General features: G+C 46.1%; 1 protein-coding gene across 1 annotated transcript in view; it reads right to left on the bottom strand.

The window, feature by feature from the left end:
- Positions 1-10186: 10186 nt before the first annotated feature.
- HIP1 (huntingtin interacting protein 1) overlaps positions 10187-13250 on the bottom strand; it is a gene marked incomplete at its 5' end in the record, with an annotated part of 149749 nt that continues 146685 nt past the window's right edge. Inside the window, 3 exon segments of the mRNA XM_082857592.1 lie at positions 10187-10591; positions 10963-11036; positions 12011-12119. Of these exon segments, the coding sequence (XP_082713718.1) occupies positions 10984-11036; positions 12011-12119 (162 nt within the window). The 3' untranslated portion in view covers positions 10187-10591; positions 10963-10983.

Here is a 13250-nt window from a genome sequence, read left to right as displayed (position 1 = left end):
TAGTTGTGGCACGCAGGCTTCAGTAGGTGTGGCTCACGGGCTCTAGAGTGCAGGCTCAGTAGTCGTGGCGCACGGGCTTAGTTGCTCCGTGGCATGTGGGATCTTCCCGGACCAGGGCTCAAACCCGTGTCCCCTGCATTGGCAGGTGGATTCTTAACCACTGCACCACCAGGGAAGTCCCTTAGTCATCTTTTTAACCAAAGTGACAATAAACGATTTTAAAGGCAAATACAGAAGGTCACATGGGTGTGAACAAAACTTAGCTCTTTTGATACTGAGAAGACTCAATCAAAGACCTGATAAAGACAACATGAAGCACAGAAAATAATTACAAAACACAAAATCTGGTTTCCCAGACAGATTACTTAAAAGATAAATCTTTTTTCTTTTCTTTTTTTTTTTTTTTACAATTTCTTATTAAGAACAGACCACTAATCTAAGAAATCTTTGTCATTTTAACAGAGAAAGCCAAATTTTAGGTGTGTATCAGTGTACAATTAACACTAAAGCTAATTTTAAAAAAAAGAAACCTTATAAATAAATCTGTCCAATCCTAGCCAGCTTTGACCACACAAAATAAGATTCCTTTTCCAAGATTCCTTTTCCACAAACCTTCAACAATTAAAAAAAAAAATCCATTTGGGTTTTGTCCTATTCTCTTCCTCCATCTCATTCTAGAACAACCAGTCATTCTATTTTAGGACTGAATTTCTCTTTTTCCCTTAACAAAAATATGTCCTTCATACTTTGCATGTTTGGCATATATAGCTGTTTCACTTCATCCTTATGGCTTCTAGTAGTTTCATTTACATATGTTGATTATAATTTTTACCCATTAATAATCTTTATTTTTCTGTGAACACTAGGAAGTAAGCAATTGTGAACTGTCTGCCACATACTATCATTCTGTAGAAGATTAATACATTTTACAAATATACTGTCTCATAATTTTTTATGGGTATATGCTTCCTTATAGTACAATTTTCAATTTTTAAAAATTGAAGTATAGTTGATTTACAATGTTGTCTTAGTTTCTGGTGTACAGCAAAGTGATTCAGTTATACGTATATATACATATTCTTTTTCCTATTCTTTTCCATTATGGTTTATTACAGGATACTGAAGATAGTTCCTTGTGCTATACAGTAGGATCTTGTTGTCACAGTACAATTTTCCATGTGGCAAAATTCATGTTCACTAATAAACCCGAATATCTTTTGTCTCTATAGAATTTAAGAAGCCCCAAATAAATAAACTTATGGTCAGCAATTAATGTTTCAGTATTTTACCTTATTTGGAAATGATCTAGATATTCATTGAATATCACTTAACTTAGAACAGCTTTAAGGTTTCAAGTTGTCAAAAGGTTTTTGAACCTATTTTTAAGTATACATATTAGAAAACAAAATTATTGTTGAAATTATAGTTTATTTATAAACTTTTTTATAGTTTTTTTATAAAAAGTTTTTTATAGTTTATTTATAAACTTTTTTCATTCATGTCTATTTAATTCTCTTGTTCTTAACACTTTTAGCAATGCTTGACTTGCTTGTGAAAATGTCATGAGACAATAAACAAAGCTAGCCATCATCTCAAGTTATTTTTCTCGTTGGCAAATCAGGCACGTATCAAAAATATCACAGAAGCAAAGAGCTTGCAAAGTTAAACATAATTTTTTAAATTGCCATGCTTGACACATCAAGCAATTCATTTCTATCGTAAATTTTGTTCTTAGGTTGGATTTATAGTTTTATAATCTTAAGTATCTAGCAGAGATAACTTAAGCTTGTTTGACTTAGTATAAACCTAGGTGGGAAAAAATTGTATGTCTGCATTATATTTAATGCTGACAACTCCAGAGACATGCCCGTTTTTATTTTGCCAACAATTTTAAGACTAGCTTTATTTACCAAATATTTATCCCAGATCATGTGAACTTAAAACAAAATTGGGTTCGTTTCTAGACTTCTCACTCATTTATCTCTAAGCCAATTCAAATAGAACCTCTTTAATGGATTTTATAACTAATTTGGTAATACCATCCAAAGGTAGAAAAAATCACCTACACATAATATACATGCATAGACATACGCATACATACAGACACATGCAGTGATCCTAGAGCTTTCATTTTATAATTTTAAGCATGAGTCAGTAAAACTTAGTAATACAAACTCACTGGTTTATACCTACTTTATGTATATATTTTAAAACACTTATTTATTTGGCTGAGTTGGGTCTTAGTTGCGGCACGCAGGATCTTTGTTGTGACGCAGAGGCTTCTTTCTAGTTGTGGTGCGCAGGCTCTAGAGTGCATGGGCTTAGTTATGCCGCAGCATGTGGGATCTTAGTTCCAGGGATCAAACCCACGTTCCCTGCATTGGAAGGTGGATTCTTAACCACTGGACCACCAGGGAAGTCCTTATACCTACTTTATATTTTTAACCAAATTGTGTTTCTGGCAAATGGGACAAGTTGAGGTTACCTACTCAATATAAGGGCTAATTCTTTTTATCCATATTTGTGGAGCAAGTTTCTAGGATTTTCATTTGACCTGATAGGTAATCTTATGGAGGCTGAGAACTACGCTTTAGGTGAGTGACTGAGGAGACATCTAGCGGCTGTCTGGATGTCTCCAAAGCTCATCTGAGTGGATAAAATATTCAGGCTTTTTGCAATTAGCCTTTTTCCTTTTCAGCCTCAGGTAGTTGCTTCTGGGGGACCCTCGGTCCCTTGAGAGCAGGGGCCTAAAGTTCAAGTGGCTGAGGGGCTGGTGTATAACAAGGTCTGGCAGAGGTGGACAGAAGGATGGAGGAGCCAGGGGCTTGAAGGGAGTCACAGCAGAGGACTCAAGGGAAGTGATGGAAGATCAAAGAAGGCACAGGGGAAAAAAGCAGAAGCAATGGCAAGGTTGAGGGAGAGGTTGAAGAGGGGCCAGTTCGGGGAGATCTTATGTTTCCCAGAGAATCCAATGACGATCCAATTATCCTCAGCAGCATCATGTCAACAAGAAGGAGGAAGACAGGGCTTCCCTGGTGGTGCCATGGTTAAGAACCCGCCTGCCAATGCAGGGGACACGGGTTCGAGTCCTGGTCCGGGAGGACCCCACATGCCGCAGAGCAACTAAGCCCGTGCGCCACAACTACTGAGCCTGCGCTCTAGAGCCTGCGAGCCACAACTACTGAAGCCTGTGCGGGTAGAGCTGGTGCTCCACAACAGGAGAAGCCACTGCAATGAGAAGCCCACGCACCCCAACGAAGAGCAGCCCCCACTTGCCGCAACTAGAAGAAAGCCCGCGCACAGCAATGAAGACCCAACGCAGCCACAAATAGATAAATAAAATAAAATAAATAAAACATTAAAGGAAAAAAAGGAGGAAGACAGGTCTGGTGCACCATACAGTCGGCAGGGGCTCGAGAAGGGGGTTTCAGTTGACAGAAGTTCCCACGGAGCAGCACGACCACACAAACAAGAGATGCCTTAAAAAATAGCTCCTATCAGGGTCTGGATATCAGCTTCCAATTAAGCCAGCTTCTGACAACAGAGCTCGTTAAAACAAAACTTTTTTTTTGGCACGGATTCCTCTTAGTTCCCCAACCAGGGATTGACCCCAGGCCATGGCAATGAAATCACCGAGTCCTAACCACTAAGCCGCCAGGGAACTCCCCTCGAAAAAAATTCTTTCAAATATCTTATTATCAGCTGAGATGAACAACAAATATTCCTGGCAGTGTTGACTACCCACTCCTTTTTTTCTTTTTTAAAACCAAAGTCATACCTATGCCAACTGACTCAAAACCAAAACCAGTAAAAGCTGTTTATGACTTAACAGAGGACACAAGAGGCCTCCGCACAGAGGGTGCAAGTACGCAGTCCTCCTGTGATCTGGAGCCACTCCCAAAGAGAGCCAAAAGAAAGAAAGAAAGAAAGATCATTGTTTCCCCCAGAGAGCTGGGAACAATTCGTAGGATGTTAGCTGCAAATGAGGTGCAGCCCACATTTCTGTGCAGTCATATTCTTGGGGACCCTACCTGCTGGTTGGCCTCCTGCACAGGCAAGAACTGACAATTTTCATGCTTTGGCAGGAGGAAAGCCAAGACAAGCCCCCAGGACACAAAACAAGACAAACAGGGGGCTTCCCTGGTGTCGCAGTGGTTGAGAGTCCGCCTGCCGATGCAGGGGACACGGGTCCGTGCCCCGGTCCGGGAAGATCCCACATGCCGCGGAGCGGCTGGGCCCGTGAGCCATGGCCGCTGAGCCTGCGCGTCCGGAGCCTGTGCTCCGCAACGGGAGAGGCCACAACAGTGAGAGGCCTGCGTACCGCAAAAACAAACAAAAAAGCAAGACAAACAGGAAAGCAGGAGCTGACAAACAGGAGAGCAAGATCAATAACCAATGGGCCCCCCAAACCAAATTCAACCAGAGTCACAATCCAAATAATTTTTTAAAAATATTTATTTATTTTGGCTGTGCCTGGTCTTAGTTGTGGCCCATGGGATCTTCGTTGCGGCCCATGGGATCTTTAGTTGCGGCATGCGGACTTCTTAGTTGGGGCATGCATGTGGGATCTAGTTCCCTGACCAGGAATCGAACCTGGGCCCCCTGCATTGGGAGTGTAGAGTCTTAACAACTGGACCACCAGGGAAGTCCCACAATCCAAAGAATTAATTTTGACAAATGTTTTTCTCGTGCTAATCTGAATTAGAAAAGGAAGGGACAAGGAGATACATTTTACCTTCCTCTCTCAACTGGGCCCTACAGACGGAGACCCGGGAGAGCTGACTTTGGTAGAACATTCTTACCTTTCACTGGTTTTGGTTAGTTTTCCCAGGATCCTGTCTACAGGCCGCAGAGCCAATGAGGTGTCCCAGCCATCCCTCCGTGGTTGCCAGAAACTATAACAGAGGGAAAAGGTCATTTCCCTTTACCCTTCTACGTTCGCAGCTGGGGCCCTTATAACAAAAGACTAATGAGAAAAGCACACAAATGTCTTTGATGTAAGTTCTATGTGATGTGGGAGCCTTCATAAGGGAATGAAGACCTAAAGAGGCAGTCACACCTGAGTGTGTTTATGCTCGACTGGATGAAGAGCGGAGAATTAAGGGAAAATGGAAGAGGACGAGAGGACACGAGCTGAGCGTAGGAAACTGGGGAAACAGCGAGGTCTGCTTAGATTCCTCTCGGCATCCCTCACGTGGAGATAAGGAGGTTCCTTTCCTCTGGGTACAAGCAGGGCACCTCTCACATGATCTGCTTCAGAGGAAGGTCAGAAAGTCCCTCCTCCATATGCCATTCTCAATTTCCTTCAGTTTCAAATATTCCACAGGCCAAAGTGCTATATTTTGGGGTAGCACGTCCTGAACCCCATCAAAAGAAAACAGTCCAGGTAAAAACGAAATTCCCTTTGTACCCCACCCCAGTGGCATCCTTACATGCTCTCAGAGAGCTCTGTCCTGTTCCTTTACTGCACTTCCTCCAGTTGTCGTTACACACTTGTTACTGTGATTATTTGATTATCCTATTTGTCTCCTCCCATAGCCTGTAAGCTCCAGAAGGGCGGGACCGCGTCTATATTTGCTCTCCACTGTGTTCCCAGTGCCTGGTAGAGTAGACACTTAACAATGACTAATCAGTATGTTAATGTAAGGGCAGGGAACGGAAAGGCTTCATTGGAAATTTCAGAGCCTGTGCAATGAACGGATGCATAACATATGTGTATAACTAAGAATGTGGTGTAAAAAGAGTTCATTCACTCCAGAATGTTTAAACGTACGTTGGGTAATGTGTTAGAGGCTGAGTACAGCCATGGTGACCAAGATTAAACCTCGCTGGCTTTAAATCACAACAGTGTGGTATATAGGATATTTTGGCTATATACCCTTGGCTTCAATCTCATCTAGGCTACCCTCCCACTTGCCCATTTCAACCCTTCGTTCATTTTCACTTTACCAGGGCCACTCCTAGGTCCCAAACAAATTTGGCTCCTGTCTGTATAAACCCTAACTCCCCCTCCGTCCTTCTTTACGGCTTGTTAGCCATAAAACATTCTGGTGGCCTGATCTCACGATTCCCCGTAAGAAATACTCCACTGGCCAGAGTGACCAGCCACCCAGGCTGCCCTCTTAGAACGGGGGCCTGGCCACAGGGCCCCGGAAAGACCCCTAAGGGGGTAAGTGCCAGAGCCTCTGGGGCACCTGGTCAGTGTCATGTGCAGGTTTCGGGGAGAAGGCACTTCAAAGCCTGGGGCCCCTGTTTGCTCCAGGTGGTTCTCTGCTTGGCTTTCTGGACCTCTCAGTTTCACACTCAAGCTCCAGGAGTGACATGCAAGAGGGCTGTGACCAAGAACCGTCCATTCTATCAGTGGGGCTTCAAATGGAGCAGGCTCACCTTTGCATCCTGCTAGAGAGAGCAGAAAAACACAGCTGTAGGCAAGGGTTTCCCATTTTCTGTATTTATCAAGATCATCTTCCCCACTGGGCACTTTCAACACTATTTTCCTTCAGTTTTCCTGATCATGTGACCTCCTTAGTTACAGACTCTACCGATGGCTTGCTTCATTCTCTGTCCTCTGTGAGTCATTTGGGCAATCCCCCTGCTTGCCAACCCCAGGCCTTCCCCATCTCCCTTCCTCCCTGGCAGGTCCCGTTGGCTTAACGCACTGGCAGCATTAGGTTATAGACGATCCTGCCGGGGAAAGTCACCATGCAGCCGGCCCCATTCTGTCAGCTCCCTCTGCAAATCCTCTGGTAGCTGTGACTGGCTCGCTCTGAATCCCCTTGTGATTGGCAGCTTCTGGCCCCGAGCAGAATTCGCCCCATGCATTTTTCAGATGGCAGATTATTTTTACATCTTTAGGGTGGAGAAGGGAATATCCATGGCTCAAGACCCCAGATTTCATGCAGTGACCTGGCCTTCTAGATAAATTACAGTACTATATTGAACACTTAGACACTGTTTGATCACTCCCAAGGACGAGAGGATACAGAGGATGGAAAAGTGCTAAGGGGTGCAAACTAATGTTTCTTTTTTCTAAAGTAGCATAGGAAATGCAATAGTTTTACGCTTCAGAAAATGTCCTGTTTTTAAGACACATTCCCAGAGGTGCAGAGCTAAGTGGATTCAGTGAACCTTGGGATATAAATGTAGGCTTTTCACTGAAACCCCAGACCTCAAAACCACTTTGATCGGTCAGTTATCACCACTCCTCTCCATTGCCAGGTTGAAATATTTATTGAAAAATTGAAAACACAGATGCAATGTATTATACAAAGGAAAGTCTTAATACCATAATAAAAGTACTGTTGGAAGGAAACAAAGCCAGTGGCTACCTGCCCTGGGAAGGTAGGCACTCAGTAAAAAATGAAATTCATTTATAGGAACTATTCTAATGGAAAATTGGGGAAAAGGTTAAAAACAGAAGAAAAAACCCAATCCCATCCCTGAAAACCTAAATGTGAAAGAGTTTGTTATAAGTTTGAGACAATTGCGTTATCACCAAGATTTATCTGAACCCCCTCAGTTTGTCCCTGTGAGTAGTAATCAGCCTAATTTAGGGCCTTCAAACCTGAGGTAGTTGAGGGTCACCTGAAAGACATGTCTGGAAATCACCTACTCTCAGAATCGGACCCAACGATGTTTGACCAATTGTTTCATGTTGCTTTGGCTCCTGGGGTGAGAGGCCAAGTTGCCACTGTGGGTTGCTAATCCTGTATTTTGGTCTGGACCTGGGAGATGTGAGCAGTAGACAGCTGGCCCGGTATGCTGTGTTGATGGCTGGCAGGCCCGAGGTGGTGGTTTTCTATGCAACAGGCAGCGCAGTCTCTGGAGGACCGAGGATGGCGGAGACCGGGCAAAGCCAGTCTGGTTGGAAGGCCAATGCCAGGACTGAAGGCTTTCACTGGCAGAAAGGATTTCCAGAGACGCAGAAAGGTGGTAGAAGGTAGCAAGAACATCACCACTTGGTAAAGACCAAGGTAAGTGGAGCCAGGAGATCCCTCTAGACTAAGGAGCTGGCCAAGAAGCAGGCGCCACCCGCGTGCAAGCCCCAAACCAGCTCCTCAGTGAGAGGCTGAAGCAAACCAACCGGACTGGAGACATGAGCTCATGATCCCCGTGGTACCCGGTGTAAACCCTGCTGTCTGCCTTGGCAGCTCAGACACTTCCAAGAAAGGATGCTCTGGACAATGGTTCTTCCAGCCACTGGGTCAGGGACTCAAATTCAGGTATCCTGTTGTGGGCAGCAGAATCAGCAAACAATCTAAATTCGAGTCTCATTTAAACTCCGTGCTCAGATATAAATAACCCCACAGAGGTAGGTCTTTCCTTCAATGTTTTTTCCTTATTATGTACACTCATATCCTTACTCTAGAGATATGAGACACTGTGCTACACCATTAAAATCATGGATACCTGTATTTCGGCCTCTCGTCAACGCTAAGGCATCACTTCATTGCTGTCCTGCCTTGCTCTGACCCATTCACACTGACCCATGAGACTCAAGTCACGAATGATGCTCGGTGACTAATTTAAAAGGCTGTGAGGTTCATTTTTAGCCTGAGGATGTGATTCCTGTTTTAACCAAGGCATTTCACACCCAGGATAACACGCTCATTTTTAGAGTAGCCAAGGTACGACATTTTGATTTGGGCTAGAGAATGGACTAGCTTCTGAGTCAAGCGATTATAAAAGTAATTATACTAATTCTGACATTTATTTCCTCATGTGAGACTGAATTAGCCTGTGTTCCTGTTTAAGTGCTTTCTTAACTGTCTTATTACTCCGGAGAAGCCCATGAAGGTTTTAAACATTACTGTGGCTTCTTTTTAGAGGGAGCCTTACTCAGGGAATCCTAATCTGGTCCCATATACTAGATTTTCCCCCCATCGGTAATTTGGAGCACAATAGTCTGAATGGCTGAGCTTCTGGAAGTGAGGACCAGCCATGTTTGGAAGTGTTGACCCATGCTGAGAACACACCAATTGGCTTAATAGGCACAGCTGGGCCAGGGATGCCACACATCATTCCTTCTGAGGCTTGGGTGGAAAAATAGTTGAGCACAAAGAAGCAGTAAACGTAAGACCGGTCAGTTTCTACTGCTGCTGCCTCGTCAGCCCAGTATGGAGATCACACATCTGCGTCTCATAATCTGAGCTCTGGGACGCAGGTTTTTGAGTGCCCTAGTTAGAAAATGCAGAGAAAGGGAGTCGGCGGTGGGGGCTTAGGAAGGAGAGAGAGTTGATTCACAGTGATCAAAAGGGAGTCTCACAACCTGTCACGTAGCAACACTCAGCAATGGTCCTTGGGGACAGGTCCTGGGAAGTGCTTGTTGGCTACTACCTATGAATTGCTACAGATAAAGGAAGGAAGACATTGTTTGTCCAAGATGGGAAGGTCACTTAAATGCTGGGGTCCATCTGGAGGTGAAGAAGTGCTGGCGGGCTGCCCATCTCCAGGACGTCGTTCAAGCTCCTTCTGTCCTCATCCTGTCCGCGAGGCAGCCAGGGCCCGGGATGTGTGGTTGGAGCCACACAGAGCCAGTGGCCCCCCTCTCTTGTTTTCCCTGACCCAGATGCTCTGAGGAGCTTTCCCCTTCAAGACCCAAACCGGCAACGACAGATTGGGATGGCCTCTAGGTCTTGTTTCCGATTCGTAAAGACGGATGTACTCAGGCAGCAACGCAAGCCTAGCCACAGTCACACCTGAAATCCTGGTCGCTGCCAGCACTGCTGCTAATGGAGATCAGTCAGAATATTCAAGGTACCAAACCAAGCCCAGGGTCTTTCCTGCTGGGAGCAAGTAAGTTGGCCTGATCTTCTGGGTCTGTCCATTAGGTAGAACATGGAACTATCTTCTTGAGATTCAAGAGGGTGCCAAGGCAGACATTTGGAGAAAGGGATTGGAAACCCCTCACGTGTTCCCTCTTAGGGCCCTGCCTGGGTATGAAGGGAGGTGTCAACTGAGGGGCCATGGAAGATTCCTTCCGGGGGGAGGAAGTGTGGCTTCTCTCACCGGCTGGGTTCAAGCATGGGATAAGGCTTTTCAGCCCGGTCACAAGGAGTTTCCAAGAAAGGTGGCCTCCTGAAGACCTGGGCTGTGTGCACCCTTCCTCTCCCTCTCTCTGTCGCCCCTCACTTGTGAAGGTGGGCAGAGGCTTTCGGCTGGGCTCCAGCTTTAGAAGGCAAGGCACTCGCTCTCCTTCCGCCCGGCCCCGGGAGTGGCCTCGGCCGACCCACACTTGCTCAGCAGGACGCTCGGCTCGGGGGGCCGGCGGGGAGCACCGTGGCGAAGCCTAGGCAGCACCATTGCTGTGAGCTGCTGTGGTTAGGGGCCCCCAATAGCTCAGGGCTTCAGGGGCGATCCCCTGGGAGTGTTGGCTATGTGAGTGAAACTTGGGGAAAAAAAGACCCGACCACCATAAGAAGCAGTGGGAATCCATGGAACTGCCAAAAGAGGGGGGCACTGCCTTGGCATTCTCGGCCAGGACACTTCTGCTCTTCTTCCGACTCTGTGCAGCCTCAGGGTCGGGTCACAGTTTGGAATCCACCAGTCCCCCGGTGTTCACAAGTTTGTGCAAATGATGAAACGGAAAAGGCTGAGAAGAAAACAGAAAAGAAAACGCGTAAGATCTTCGCTCTCCAGCTCAACAGCAGTAGCAACAAGCCTCCCACCCCACCCCCCAACAAGGACACCAACTGTTTGGGGGTAAAACAGGCAGGACCGGGAGGGAGGTCCCCTCTGTCGGGGTGGCCCTGGGTTCCCCTCTTCTTGGCGGTGGGGGAGGAGTGAAAGAACACAGATCACGGGCTGTGGAGGGAGTCTTTGGAAGGCCGGGCAGGTCCTCAGCACCGGATGATGGGCGTGGCGTGCACTCCCAGGGGCTGGCCCGTGACTGGGGGAATCACACACACACATACACACACACACACACACACACAGATGGGCAACAAGGATTTACACTCTGACCTGTGGGACGTCGGTGTGACTCTATTCTTTCTCGGTGATCGCTTCTTGCAGCGTAGGTGGTGATGCTTCTGTTCCTAAAAGACAAGAGTCACTTATGTTTCATAGTGTTTGGTGCACGCGCACATTCATCTAGCCAACAGAAACGGCCGCCAGGTTGGGCTCTAAAATACATAATCATAACCACCTATTCCCTGGGTCAAGTGTCCAGGAATGACTGGGCGGCATCTGTGGTGGGCTCCCAGAGTCAGCGAGCCCAATGAGAATCACAATCTTGGTTGTGATCAAGTTGGCCACTTTGGATGTTCAGAAAAGCAGCCCGCACAGACTCCGGGCGACCAAGAGTCCCTGGGCTGGTGGGGTGAACCTTTCTCCACTCCACACTGTTTCTACCTCCTGACCCTTTCTGTCTCTCGCCATTGCTACCCATAGCTGGCTCTAGGCAGCCAGAAGCTTGGAATTCACTTGCCCTGTCTGCTGGACCTTCACTGACCACTATTCATTCATTCACTACTCAACTTGATGCTGGCCTGAAACTAAACTCCTGGGGAGAAAAACCAGGCTAACTGGGTCTGGAAGGCAATGGTGTGAGTGAGTGACCATTCAGTCCACTGGTCAACATTCAGGTCTTGAAAGATGACCACAAAAGCTTTCTATTCACCACCAGTTTGGGGCTTATGGGTTATTCACCACTGGAGAAAAAAGATGCCCTGTGAGGGCTTCCCTGGTGGCGCAGTGGTTGAGAGTCCGCCTGCCGATGCAGGGGACACGGGTTCGTGCCCCGGTCCGGGAAGATCCCACATGCCACGGAGCGGCTGGGCCCCTGAGCCATGGCCGCTGGGCCAGCGCGTCCGGAGCCTGTGCCCCACAACAGGAGAGACCACAATAGTGAGAGGCCCACATACCGCACAAAAAAAAAAAAAAAAAAAAAAAGATGCCCTGTGAATAGAAGAGAGGAGGGAGAAGCTCCTGGTTCCGCTGTATGGGAGGGGGAGGCCCACAGCACCCCCCCCACCTCCCTCCCTGGGGGCTGTGCCAGTCCTTGGCTCACCTTCTTCCCAGCCCTCGGCAACACCAGCGAGCTCGTAATGCTTTTTCCGAAGCTCTCCCAGTTTTTGACGCTCCTTTTGCAGTTCGTTTTCTAGCTCCAGCACCCTAACCTGTGGGGAAAGTGGCCTTTGCTTTGAGCAGGGACCTGAGAACGGTCTCATGTCGACCTAATCCCTTTCCTCTGTGGTCCAGGACTCGTCGTCCATGTTATCCACAGCTTACCCAGTCCTCAATTTCACCCTTGTCTCTGCTCTAATTTCTCCATCCTCTCGTTCATCCATCTATCCCAATGGCTTTTATGCTTTCTCACTGGGACCCTCTACTGGAAATGAATGATACTTTACGGTCCAAATGCCTAAATGGGAGTAGGGCTTATCTTATGTTCCTCTGATAAATCACTAACTAAAAACATACTAATCAGCTATTGAAAAAAATGAAAAATCTTGCCATTTGCGACAACATGGATGGATCTAGAAGGTATTCTGAAAAGTGATGTAAGTCATAGAAAGACAAATACCATATGATCTCACCTAAATGTGGAATCTAAAAAACAAAACAAACAAAATAACATGAAAAGAGACTCACAGATACAGAGAATAAACAGGTAGTTGACAGAGTGGAGGGGAGGTTGAGGGGGGTGAAATATGTGAAGGGGATTAAGAGGTACAAACCTCCAGTTATAAAATAAAGAAGTCACAAGGATATAATATACAGCATAAGGAACATGGTCAGTATTATTGTAATAACTTTGTATGGAGACAGATGACTACTAGACTTATTGTGATGGTCATTTCGTGATGTACGCAAATGTCAAATCACTACGTAGTGCATCTGAAACTAATGTAACAGTGTACGTCGACTCTATTTCAATAAATAAAAAGAGAAAAAATGGAAAGAAAAGGACAACTCTAATGTTTAGCCTACCTATATGATACATTCTAATCCAGTTGTAACCCATCTCCTTCAACCCCAGTTCTCTGGAAGTCTAGACAGGAACCAAATACAATGGTTCTGGCATTTTTGAGGGGTTGGTATAACTTAGGGTTACTATTGTGCAGGAAAAGGTACAATCTCACTAAAGGAAGGGTTGGTTCTTGGCTTATTCCTCCTCATTAATTATTTTATTTATTACTGCAAGAAATATTTGCTGAGCTCCCATAATGGACCCCAGGCTCTGTTACAGGTGCTGGAGACACAGTGGTGCTCAGACAGACAAGGTCCCTGCTTACCCCTTACCTCAT

Source organism: Leucopleurus acutus (genome assembly GCF_964270905.1).
Source record: "Leucopleurus acutus genome assembly, chromosome: 16".
NCBI classification, from domain to species: Eukaryota; Metazoa; Chordata; class Mammalia; order Artiodactyla; family Delphinidae; genus Leucopleurus; species Leucopleurus acutus.
This window is presented reverse-complemented; position numbering and strand designations above follow the sequence as displayed.